Here is a 13620-nt window from a genome sequence, read left to right as displayed (position 1 = left end):
GGCTCAGTGGGTAGAGTGGCTGTCTTGTAACTGGAAGGTTGCTGGTTCGATCCTTGGCCCGTCGAGCTCATGTCAAGGTATCCCTGATTGCTCCTGGTGGGTCGTGGTTAGCGCCTTGCATGGCAGCTTCTGCCATCAGTGTGTGAATGGGTGAATGTGACGTATCTTGTAAAGCACTTTGGATAAAAGCGCTATATAAATACAACCATTTACTACAAATCAACTGTTCCGAACTTATTGAGACTTCTCCATCAGAAAATAATATAAGGAACAATTGATTAAATTGTGGGGGTGTTTCTGAGTCCCACAAATTCCCACTGCCCTTCATATTTAGGTCCCGTGATTCAGCACCTGCACATACCGTGCAAATACAGAACAGATGCCTGTGCTCAGCGCAAGGTCATTTTGTTTGTGGGTACATCTATATTAAATGGCCACATTCTATAGTGCCAAGATTTCTGCCACAAGTTTTTTCAAGATTTCATCCGTCGGTAATGATACAAAGACTGAGCAGCCTCGGCAGAGTACTGTGCTTTCTGAGTACTTTTCTCGTTATAGTAATCAATCATACTTTGCCTGAATCTCCCAGTAAAACTTTCGAAAATTTAGCTGCCATCACCTTTAAAGTAGTTTTCTTCTGCAGCGATGCACCGCTCCCAGTGCATATTAAGTCATGTCCGGTTAGCAGGTGGAGGTGCGTCAAATTTCTGTGGTGAGCAGGTTTATGTTAGTGATAGAGTAGTTTGGGCTATTTATCTCAAATGTTCTACCTCAGATACCTCAGAACGTCACAGTAGCTCTGGGGACTCTGGGGAATGAATCAATGAAGGACTACCACATGAATGTCAAAGAAAAGAATGCTCCTGGTCGTACTGTTGACATGACACACCTACTTCAGTCTTTGAAACTGCAGCTTTTCCACTAGAAATCAACATCATGCCCCAATCATCGACATGACAATCAGGTCAGTTTGATGTTTGCACTCTGCACAAGTTGGAGATCAATGGGGAAAGTCCCAAACTACTACCACAAGTGCTGTGAGCAGTTCTTCTAGGGAGTGTTCAGATGTGGCAGAAGCACTGGGAGCAGAGCATCGCTGCACGAGGAGACTACTTTAGAGAAAACAGCAGTCAAATTTAAATCAACTTTTCTTGAATATAGAAGCAGTCATGAAGCTTACAACTTATAACGTTACAAAAACTAGAGCACACTAGCATCAGGGTTTCTCATACAATTTGCTACTAGCTATGCAAATATATCCTCCCTGGATGCCAGAATTTGCAGAGAATTTCTATTTTACATTGGTAGTTTTTCAAGCTTTTGTCAGAGCCAAATAGGATTTATAGATAATCAGATGTCACCAGTGATTTGAACTGAACCGACTAACCTCCTGCCCGATCTTCATCCTCTGACATTTGGTACCATCACTGGAGTAACAGCCGACCAACGAGTGTAACTAGTCTCTTGGGTTTTATTTATTATGATTGGTAACATGGTCAACCAAAAGATTGTAGATTAAAAAAAATCTTAGTGTGAATTAACTTGAAATCATCAAATTTGATGGTGAAGGTTGAGGACAGGTCTGAGATATCCTTTACGTCCATCCTCAGAACTGAAAGAAGCAGTTTTTTTCCACAAACTCACCAGTGTCAGGTCCTTGTTCAGGATCCTGGTCCTTTTTCTTATCCGTGATGTCTTTGTGGGACACGAGGAACAGAACCACCTCACCTTTCTCATTCTTAATGGGCACGATGTCCAGGAGACACCAGAACTGTGTACCTGCAGAGAAAACAAACATGAAATCAGAGCAGATTTTTCATCCAAACATACAGAAACGTAAGCAACAAAGCATCCTTCAACTCTCATCATCGTAAACCTCTTTATCCCACTGCTTCTCCAAATCTTTGTAACTTTATATTTTGCATTTTAATTGCAACTGCAGTTGATTATTTATAGACTAATGTACATTTACTGGTTTGTGAGCAATGGCTTGCCTACGAACTCTACCATTAAGCCTGCAGAGGTGTTTATCTACTTCTAAATGTACAGAGATGTAATACATAACGCCTGCTTCATCAAAGGAGTTTCAAATTATTTCAATCTGTTCATTTTCCAATTAGCAGTGGAGAGAAAGCAGAGCTAAGCAGCCGCTCGCTGCTCGTACCTCGACATAAACGATGCCACCGATATTGTTTAGAGGTAATCAAACTGTGTGCTGTCATGTTCAGTAACAACAAACACTCTGTAGACAGATGAGATACTCTGAGTCAGAAAAAAACTACAGTGAATGGAGTTCAGTGGACCAGTGAAAACCAAACAGCTCAACAGCATGTGGTTGGATTAACATGAAAATTCAGGCAGACATTCATAATAAATCCTTCTGAGTTTTTTTCGGCGCCACCAAGCAGTGGGTTTTTATGGTTTTGAGTTAAATATCCCACCATTTTATGGATTAATCGTGATGAAAGTTTACACAGACATCCATGTTCATCCAAGAAGAACTTCTGTCAATTTGAGATCTACTGATTTCTCATGCATTAGGACTACATTTCTAGGTTTTAGGACAGAATTGCCACCCCAGCCTCTACTTCAGCCACTTATCTATGCATCTATATATTTATATTCTAGTCTGCTAGTGCAAACTAATATAAAATAAACTGCTCTGAACTGAATTCTAGGATCAATGGATCAAGGATATTTTATTGTCATTGCATTTCTACAACAAAACGTTGTTGGAGCTTTTAAAAAAGAACACAGTACAACGAACAAACTAAGCTTGCAGACTAAGTTTTACTACTTAATTATGGTATTGATGAAAGCAATAGGCTGAGTGATGCAGCAAAAATAAAGTAAAAGGTTTAAAGGGGGTGGCATGGCTCAGTGGGTAGAGTGGCCGCCTTGTAACTGGAAGGTTGCTGGTTCGATCCTCGGCCCGTCAAGCTCATGTCGAGGTGTCCCTGAGCAAGACACCTAACCCCTAATTGCTCCTGATGGGTTGTGGTTAGCGCCTTGCATGGCAGCTCCTGCCATCAGTGTGTGTGTGTGTGTGTGAATGGGTAAATGTGACATATCAGGTAAAGCGCTTTGGATAAAAGCGCTATATAAATACAACTATTTACCATTAAAATGCAGTAAGCATTGTGCTGAAATTGGTTATAAGCAACTTGCAGCAAATAAGCTCCATTTCCTAGACTTTATTGATCCTCAGTCTACTGAAATACCTCAGGATAATTTATACAGTTAAGAAATTCTTCTTTTGGTCCAGCATCTGCAAAGATTTCATGGATAACCTTTTGTCTTTTTAGACAAAAACGTGAATATTTTCAAAATATATAACATCTTTTAAATACAAGAGTTACAAAGTGCTTTTATGGACCAAACTACCAAAATATGTCAACAGGTAACAATGAAATAGATGTTATTGAACCATAACTATGCCATAACTATAGTTTGACAAATTATCATCAAACATGGACAGAAAATGACTTTTTCCTCTTAAAAACACACTGCAGCATCTTTTCTGCTGAGATAATTTGAAATGTGGTCATTCAATTAACCAAAATGAAGGGATATTGGTCAATGCACATCAGAAAAATAATAAAATGAACTATAAAATAGGAAACCAATGTCTGAGATTCTTCAAGTCTCACCTCTAGTTAATAGTAAACATTAGATAGCACAATTTCCAGCCCAAATGTTCTACACACGTGGACAAAATTGTTGGTACCCCTCAGTTAAAGAAGGAAAAACCCACAATTCTCACTGAAATCACTTGAAACTCACAAAAGTAACAATAAATAAAAATTTATTGAAAATTAAATAATCAAAATCAGCCATCACTTTTGAATTGTTGATTAACATAATTATTTAAAAAAACAAACTAATGAAATAGGGCTGGACAAAAATGATGGTACCCATAACTTAATATTTTGTTGCACAACCTTTTGAGGCAATCACTGCAATTAAACGATTTCTGTATTTGTCAATGAGCGTTCTGCAGCTGTCAACAGGTATTTTGGCCCACTCCTCATGAGCAAACAGCTCCAGTTGTCTCAGGTTTGATGGGTGTCTTCTCCAAATGGCATGTTTCAGCTCCTTCCACATATGTTCAATGGGATTCAGATCTGGGCTCATAGAAGGCCACTTTAGAATAGTCCAACGCTTTTCTCTCAGCCATTCTTGGGTGTTTTTGGCTGTGTGTTTTGGATGGTTGTCCTGTTGGAAGACCCATGACCTGCGACTGAGACCAAGCTTTCTGACACTAGGCAGCACATTTCTCTCCAGAATGCCTTGATAGTCTTCAGATTTCATCGTACCTTGCACACTTTCAAGACACCCTGTGCCAGATGCAGCAAAGCAGCCCCAAAACATTACTGAGCCTCCTCCATGTTTCACCGTAGGGACAGTGTTCTTTTCTTCGTATGCTTGGTTTTTGAGTCTATGAACATAGAGTTGATGTGCCTTACCAAAAAGCTCCAGTTTGGTCTCATCTGTCCAAAGGACATTCTCCCAGAAGCTTTGTGGCTTGTCAACATGCATTTTTGCAAATTCCAGTCTGGCTTTTTTTTTAGTTTTTTTCAGCAGTGGTGTCCTCCTTGGTCGTCTCCCATGAAGTCCACTTTGGCTCAAACAACGACGAATGGTGCGATCTGACACTGATGTACCTTGGCCTTGGAGTTCACCTTTAATTTCTTTGGAGGTTGCTCTGGGCTCTTTGGATACAATTCGAACGATCCGTCTCTTCAATTTGTCATCAATTTTCCTCTTGCGGCCACGTCCAGGGAGGTTGGCTACTGTCCCGTGGGTCTTGAACTTCTGAATAATATGAGCCACTGTTGTCACAGGAACTTCAAGCTGTTTAGAGATGGTCTTATAGCCTTTACCTTTAAGATGTTTGTCTATCATTTTTTTTGGGATGTCCTGGGACAATTCTCTCCTTCGCTTTCTGTTGTCCATGTTCAGTGTGGTACACACCTTTTCACCAAACAGCAGGGTGACTACTTGTCTCCCTTTAAATAGGCAGACTGACTGATTATGAGTTTGGAAACACCTGTGATGTCAATTAAATGACACACCTGAGTTAATCATGTCACTCTGGTCAAATAGTTTTCAATCTTTTATAGAGGTACCATCATTTTTGTCCAGGCCTGTTTCATTAGTTTGTTTTTTTAAATAATTATGTTAATCAACAATTCAAAAGTAATGGCTGTTTTTGATTATTTCATTTTCAATAAATTTTTATTTATTGTTACTTTTGTGAGTTTCAAGTGATTTCAGTGAGAATTGTGGGTTTTTCCTTCTTTAACTGAGGGGTACCAACAATTTTGTCCACGTGTGTAAAGCTGAAAGTCAACACTTCAATCACATCTTGATTGCTTCATTTCAAATCTGCTGCGACGCTGCAAAATCTGTCCAAACGCTTATGGATTTGACAGACTGTATAAGAAAACCAGGCCGAGCTGTGATTTGCAGCATGTTGTGTGAGATCCATAATATCTGAGGTTGAAGCTCAACACCTGCTTGGACTTTAAATTAGAAGCACAGAGAGGAAAGAGCAGCGTGAGTAAATGAAGGGAAGAAACGTAAGAATGGATGGTTCACAGCACCGCTCACGATCCCTCGGTTTCAATAATATCCTATTGAACACTGTGTGCGTCAGTGATAACATTACAAATATTCATGCAGAAATAATTTGCCTCAATTTTAGAGGATGTTATGTCTCCCCAAGTTTCCCATAGGAGATCATACAATCACCACATTCAGGGGCACCATGAGCCTGCAGCTAAAATAAGGCTGCATTCACAGATCTCCTTCAGCCCGGATGAAAAGCCACTTTTTCTCTGATATCTGTACCCTCAGAATTCACCAGAGTGTGTACATTGTGCAGAGAGGAGATTGGAGGCAGTATAGATTCACTTTAAAGCTTCCACAAGTCCGTGCCTCAACTGAGAAGCAGAACACCAGAGTAAACAAGTGCACCTTCACTACAGGAGATCTTTCTGCCCGCCTCACCCAGGGCTCCCATTCCTCCGCTTAGCGCCGCCGGACATGCATCATTTAGGTCATGTGTGTGTGATGGGACTGCTAAGAGGAGTCTAGCACATACTGAGAATTTAAGCTCACTCAATAACTGGTTTTAAAATCAAGTGATCTTGAAGAGAGACTTGATGTGAGGCTAAAAAGACTGTTTCATCATCTGACTGCTCTTCAAGCTTTAAATACCAGCAGGAGAATAAAATATCATGCAAATGTCACAGAAGCGTGGTTCATGGCTTCTACTGAATAATAATAATAATAAAAAACACTAATTAAATATTTTAAAGTATGTAAGAAGAATGTGAAGAAATCTATGTATTAATTGTTCTGGATTGCCAGTGTGTTTATTGTGTGTTTATATTTAACAAACAGCAAATAACATCTGCGAACAAAGTTTTCACATTTTGATTTTTTATTTTATTTTATTGGTTTGTTTGTTTGTTAATTTATATATTTATCTATACATGGAAATAATACAGAAACATGGTTTATGGCCACTGAATTAAACTTTTTACTTATTTTTTTTTTTATTTCAAAGCACTATGTTTAAGAATGTAAAGACATTTTAAAACCTGTCCCATAGAGTGGGTTTATCAAATGATCCAGGCTTCTTTCAGTTAGTGTGGCTTACTGTCAGAGTAAATGAAATAAAACCATATCATTTAGTAGACTGGCTTCATGGAACGGAAATATCATGAAACTAAGCCAGAATAACTGCAACAAGCCTGGATTTACTGGTAAACATGCTTTATGGAACAGAAGAAACCTGAAAGTAAGTCAGACCAAGTGAAATAAGCCTGGATTATTGAATAAACCCACTTTATAGAACCAAACTAACCTGAGAGTAAATCAGACCAACTGAAACAGGCCTGGTTTTTCTGGTTTCTTGCTTTGTGGAACTGAAATAAGCCTGGATTATATGGTAAACCTGCATTATTGAACCAAAATGATGTAAAAGTAAGCCACACTAACTGAAATAAAAGTGTATTATCTGGTAAACCTGTATCGTGGAACCAAAATAATCTGAAAGTAAGTCAGACTAACTGAGATAAACCAGGATTATTTGGTAAACTTAGCTGATAGAGCAGAGATAAACTGAAAGTAGGTCAGATCAACTGAAATAAGCCCAGACTAAACTCGCTTTATGGAATTTAAATAACCTGAAAATAAGCCAGCTTAACTAAAACAAGCCCAGATTTTCTAATAAACCTGATTAAATAAACCTGAAAAGTAAGTCTGACTAACTGAAATAAACCTGGATTATCTGGTAAACTTTCTTTCCGGCAGCATAATGACCTAAAAAGCAAGTCAGACTAACTGAAATAAAGCCTGGGGATTTTCTGATAAATTTGCTTTATGGAACCAAAATAATCTCAAAAGTAAGTCTGCCTAGCTGAAATAAACCTGGGATATTTAGTAAACTTGTTTTATGGAACTGAAACAACTTATAAGTAAATCAGAATAATTCAAATAAATCTGGATAAATATGGCAAATTTATTTTATTAAATCAAAATAACCCAAAAGTAAGTCAGACTAACGAAAATGAAGCCTGGATTTTTGGACAAATTTGCTTTATGTTCCAAAATAATCTTAAAAGTAAGTCAGACTAACTTAAATAAACTTGGATTATCAGGCAAACATGGTTCCCGGAACCAAAATTATGTAAAAGTAAGTTAAATTAGCTATAAAAAAAAACCTGGATTAGTTGGTAAACTTGTTTAATGGAACTAAAATAACCTAAAAGTAAGTCAGACTAACTGAAATAAGTCTGGATCATTTGATAAACTTCCTTTCTGGAACTACAACAACCTAAAAAGTAAGTCAGACTAACTGAAACAAGCCTGGATTATCTAGCAAACGTGGTTCCTGAAACCAAAATTATCCATAAGTAAGTCAGACTACCTAACATTAACCTGGATAATGTGATAAACTTGCTTCATGGAACTAGAATAGCCTGAAAATAAGTTGGAGTAACTGAAATAAACCTGAGATATTCGGTAAACCTGCTTCCGGGAACCAAATAAACAACCTAAAAGTAAGTCAGACAAACTGAAATAAATCTTGATTTATCTTGACACGCTTTATGGACCTGGAATAAGTCTGGATAATTTGATAAGCTTTCTTTATGGAACCAAAATAACATGAAAAGTGAGTCAGGCTAACTGAAATAAGCCTGGATTATTGGGTAAACTTTATGACCTACACAAGGATTGGTGCTGCCGATGTAATTCAGTTTGGGCAGGAAGTGTAGATTTCTTTTGTAGTTTACTGTTTGAACACTGTTGGATTTTATTTGAAATTTTATTTATTTACTGTGTTGCATTGATTCAGCAAAACCCACAGGCACTGGTTTTGTGTGCAGCATTGCCCCTCTTTCTTTATCAGTCATGATACCAGGCAATGAAAGACTTCACTAACCCAAAAACAACAGGCTTTATTCTGCCTCCCGTAACTCAAACAGATCCTGGATGAAATAGTCCAACAGAACTATGCTGAATGACTGAACGACTGCATGAAACCCGTCGATGAAGCATGCATGTATTAAAGGAAGCCATGGTCCTTTTATTTCCACAGTGCGGGAGCTTTTATCTTGCAGCGGCTACTCCACATGTTCCACCACAAACAGTCAGCAGGGCAGGGATTTCTGTAAAAAGTTGGAGATTTTGAATGATGAAAGTCTGAACTAATGCGAGGAGCGAGCAGATATCTGAATGGGGAGATGAAAGATAAATTGTGTGCAGAGTAGACGGCAAAACAGGGGAAAGAAAAATCTGAAGGGAAGAGAGGAAAAAGCTTCTCCCATTCATCCAGTCTGTATTAATTATTAACGAATCGAAGCTGTTATTGATGAAAGAAGGAGTCAAATAAGGAATGAGGGGAGTGTACGGATGGAGCAGTGCGAACACATCTGCTCCTCTGAGATAGAAGCCCATAACCAAGAGCTTGTTCCTCACAAATGCACACAAATTACAAATTAGGAGTGTTCCCTGCTTTTATCAGCTCTCCATGAGCCCATATTAACATTTTAGGAGTTCTCTGGGGGGAACACGGAGAAGAATAAACACATTTATATCCAGTTGCTTCACTCATATCACCGAAGCCTGCGGCACAGTTTCATAATTGCATTTTATTCACTGAGTACATACTCTTAAAATATTCATATCAGTGTGATTTACTGTACTTTTCAACTACAAGGCCATAAAATACGCTTGGATAAAATACACTCAGGATAATATGAAATAATCTTTGCTAAAAAGGTATTTTCTGGGTAATTCATGGAATATAATGATAAAGACATAGTGGCGCATTTTTAGATAATCGCTGCATTAAGTGGTAATGTCACATAATTGTGCTCTTTTCTCAGTGTCATATTCTGTATATTTCCCAGGGCCTTATAATAAAATGGAGAGTGAGAGAAGTGAAGCAGAAATACAGCAAGAGGGGAATTTGAGTGATACTGCCAGATTGGTACCACAGATCTAGAGGAAATCATAAAAAAACATCCATATGTAAATTCAGAAGTCATAATGGGATCAGAATCTTCAGGATTTTTTCTGTTCTTTGTTAAAAATTATATTAAAAGTCCAACAATTCTTTCTGTTTTTACAGTTTCTGGTTCACTGAATGTCCAATGTTGGCATTAAAAAAAAACAATAAATAATGTACATTTTAAAAATGAAATACAAATTTCTGTTTAGATACAAATATATTTTTTTAAAATTATGTTCAACTAATGAATTATATTAAGGTAGGGGGAGGTGGTCATTTTTTTAACAATCAATTACAAATTACTAAACAACTGGAATGTGAAGTTTTTAAGTTTTTACAGATTTCAAAAAAAGGAAAAGTACATTATTCAACCAATTCAAACAATAGACTACAATTTGAAATTGTTTTTAAACTAATTAGCGCAGGACTTTGAATAACAATTCCACACAATATTGAGTCTGCCACTAAAAAGGTTTATTTAAATCAATAAATGATCATTTTTATCTCGCAACAATGCATTTCAGGTGAATTTTCAAATCTGTTGGCAGGTTTTGTGGTTCAGAGAGTTAAGAAAAAACAGCAGGACGAGCAGCTTTTTCCACATCCAAAAACAATTAGCGTTAAATTAATAAACATCATCGCAGTAATTATCAGCGATGTTACTTCTGCAGGTCCTGATCCCTCTCTCATAGTTATGCATGAAGAACCAGAACAGAAGACAAAACAGGATGTTTTAACAGTCTCTCATCATGTTCCAGTCAAACAGGGACAAATCCAACTTCAGTATGGCTGATGTTTTTATTGATTTAATCCTGCTGCCTGTTTAGATGAATTATTCACACGTATGATCCTTGTTGGGCGTTAGAACCGAACACAACCACCTTGTCACGATTCAGAGATCACAGGTAACAGAAAACCAAAACAGCTGGTTTTAGCCTGATTTCATACATTTATGTAGCAGTGAGCAGGAGGTTACTTACTGTGTCTGTGTGATGCGCTTATTTAAATTTACCATATTGGGGCCCTTTTTCTGTAAATCTATCACGTTGCCAAAGCATGTTTTTCAATTTTTCAACTTAAAATTACAACAGAATGTTAAATTTCAACATGATTGTTTAAATCCTGGTTTAGAGTTGCTCTAAACCAATGAGCTGCTGCCATCCCCGCCCCCTTCAGGAAGAAAACTCTCTCTGTGATTGTGATTATTTAGAGTCCACTGCTGACACCATAAGACTGGGATTTCCTATCTTCTAACTTTCTCTCTAAGTGATCATTTAACATGAAAATATCTCTAAATTCTCAATACAGCTGTTCTTTCGAATTTATGTGTTTTTTTTAATGTTTTTCAGATGACGTGGTTGTAAAAGTGGCTTGAAAATGGCTCTGAAGTGGGTTGGTATATAGTCGTAATGTGCTGCGTTTCAATCACTATTTCACACTCGCTTTGGTGTTTGACAACAGAAACAGAAAATACATGAATGAGAACAGCGTTCTTGGGAATTGAGTTGTAAAATGCAGTATATGTGAGCACAGAGGGCAGGAGAGAAGAAAACAGCTGGATTTAAGTTGAACTGAAGCCCAACAAGCAACATGAAAAAGCAATAACCCAACTAGTCCATGTTTATCTGTTCAAATTAAAGTTTCCACAATCTTTACATGTCCTCTAAGCTGACCCGTGGGCATACGATCAAAGCTAACCCTGATATTAGCCACATTAGCTATAAACATGCTAACACAATGGATTTTTCTATTGTTGTGGTGAAAATAAAATAAAAATAATTCACTGGGTGTTCAGTTCCTCAGATGCTGGGAGTGCATGAAGACTTGTTTTCACTCTTGCATGCAATAGCAGAACACATGGTGAGGATTGTAGAAAATGTATACGGTTCTTGTAAAACTAGAAGTCTTTCTACTAGTGGGGGGCTTATATAATGGTTTTTGCCATATGATGCTTTAAAGGATAATGCCAGTGAATATTTTCCCTATTGTCATCAAATTCCACGAAACAATGCACTGATCCTACCAACCTGGATTCTGCTGAGAAGCCATTTATATTCCTCTGAGCCACAAAACTCTACAGCCGTCTAAAATTATTTAAAATACATTAATGTTGTGTTGTTTCATTCCTCTTCCATTATCACAAATGCCAGTACTGTAATTTATTTTTAGTCAGTCCCACATACATCACTGATCCAACACCAGTGCACCAAATGTGTATTAATCAATCTACACTAAATGCATTATTTATACCTGATGAAGTAATGTTTACTAAAAGCCACAAAGACTCCAGCTGTTTCAGGAAATTAATTTTAATGGAATAAATTAAGAATAAAGTAAAATTTCTCTCTAGCAGTAAAGACTGGGCTTTGAGACCAACTCAGACACAGTTTGTTTGTTTTTTTCCAACATGTTTTCATGGAATTGTTGGTGAGACCTGCTTGGAAAATGTAACTTTTCCCATAACTAGCAGACAAACATGTAAGATCCTCCTCGTTAGCCAGAAAAGTCTATCTTTTCAACATAGCACCAAACAGGAATGCCTACTTCCTTCTCAAAAAACTGAGAATTTGCCACTTTCAGTAGTTTTTCAGAGGCTGCTGCTCTAATGTTGTTGTTGAAGAGAAGAGGATTTTGACATGGCAACTCCCAGATAGTAGAAGGACCAGAAAATATTGTCCGAACTGACTAAAACACTTTGTTTACACGTAAAACAAGCTGCTCATTAATCAAGTGAAGATATGTGTTGTACAAATGGAGCTTACAAACTACAAGTATGTGAAATTGGTATTCAAAGGATCTCTTGAAACTCCCTGGTGTGCATCATGAGTATGTTAGAAGCCATTTAAAGGTTTTTTTTTTCCTTTTGCACCAAAGTGTGTAACATTCAGAAAACCCTTTCTATCAATAAGATTGGTGTTGTTAAGTGAACTGCAAAAACTACGCAACTGGTAGGTGCCAGTGAGAGTTCGAGGAATCGGCCAAAATAGTGATGTAACAAAGATACAGTTACTAGAGTTACGCTGTTGCTGTAATTTCACGATAAACTATAGTTTGAGACTAGCATTACCCTGAACTGACTAAAACTGTTAATGACATTGTTAAAATTATCACAGAACAGGACAAATTTAAGCCAAATCATTTGTTTTCATCTGCTGCCACACAAGTCTAAAACAGAGAGAGCACAACTTGTGGCAGGACTCTTTGTGATAAGAATATGAGCACTGATTAGAAGACATTAAGCCTCACAGGAGTCTTTGTCATGGTGCCTGTTGCTAGTCAACTTCCATAGTTTGTCACACACTGATTTACATTTCATTTTTTGTTTATTATTGCATTGCTATATATCATACATAACCTAGTGTACTGGACTTTGTGTTACGAATGTTACGTATCTCATGCCTGGAAAGGGCTCATGTCTGCATTGGACTTCCTTGTTCATTCCTGGTCACATCGCTGATGTGAAAACACTTTTTCTCTTCTGCAACACCACCTAAACTAAAATATAAAGTCATAGTAAATCCACAATGAGACACATATTCCTTCTGACCTTCCTTCTTGTAGAAGACCAGCTCGGTCTTGAACTCCCTCCGGTCGTCCAGAGCTCCTTGGATCTGAGCCGTCGACCGGTCGCTCGTCTCTGGGCCGTACAGGAAGTGACACGCACAGCTCTTCTGCATGAGCTCGGCGCGAGCATAACCGGTGAGCTCGCAGAACCCGTCGGAGCAGTAGACGATGGGGTAGAGCGACTGGACCTGGGCGTTTCCCAGAACAAAGTTGCTGTCTATAAGGAGAGAGAAGAGAGCCATCAGTCACACAATTTCAATCTTTTATTGAGTAAATTGCTTAAATTGATTAAGTGATTATGAAAATAGGTGGTAATTAACATAATAGTTGCCATCTAATTGATAAATCATTGCAGCTCTATGAACTTTAACAGATAATTCTACTTTAGGGTTTAGGTAATAAAACTCTAGACATTTGCACCTTCATCAGATAAATTAATATTTGCACAATAAATCCAGTATCTGCAGCTTCAATCCAAAAATGATCCGAAATCAAAGAAGCAGGACTCTCGCACCATATTTACAGGCAAT

At 37.8% G+C, this 13620-nt stretch overlaps 1 protein-coding gene across 1 annotated transcript in view; it reads right to left on the bottom strand.

The window, feature by feature from the left end:
* Nucleotides 1–13620, bottom strand: part of kcnh3 (potassium voltage-gated channel, subfamily H (eag-related), member 3) — a 251015-nt gene that overhangs the window by 78548 nt on the left and 158847 nt on the right. Inside the window, exons 2-3 of the mRNA XM_051959224.1 lie at nt 13074–13307; nt 1645–1779 (exon numbers count right to left, since the gene is read on the bottom strand). Coding sequence (XP_051815184.1) covers nt 1645–1779; nt 13074–13307 — 369 coding nt within the window. The remainder of the gene's footprint in view (nt 1–1644; nt 1780–13073; nt 13308–13620) is intronic.

This window comes from Acanthochromis polyacanthus, chromosome 14, assembly GCF_021347895.1.
Source record: "Acanthochromis polyacanthus isolate Apoly-LR-REF ecotype Palm Island chromosome 14, KAUST_Apoly_ChrSc, whole genome shotgun sequence".
NCBI classification, from domain to species: domain Eukaryota; kingdom Metazoa; phylum Chordata; class Actinopteri; family Pomacentridae; genus Acanthochromis; species Acanthochromis polyacanthus.
The sequence above is the reverse complement of the archived record's forward strand: the minus strand, read 5'-3'. Positions and strand labels throughout refer to the sequence as shown.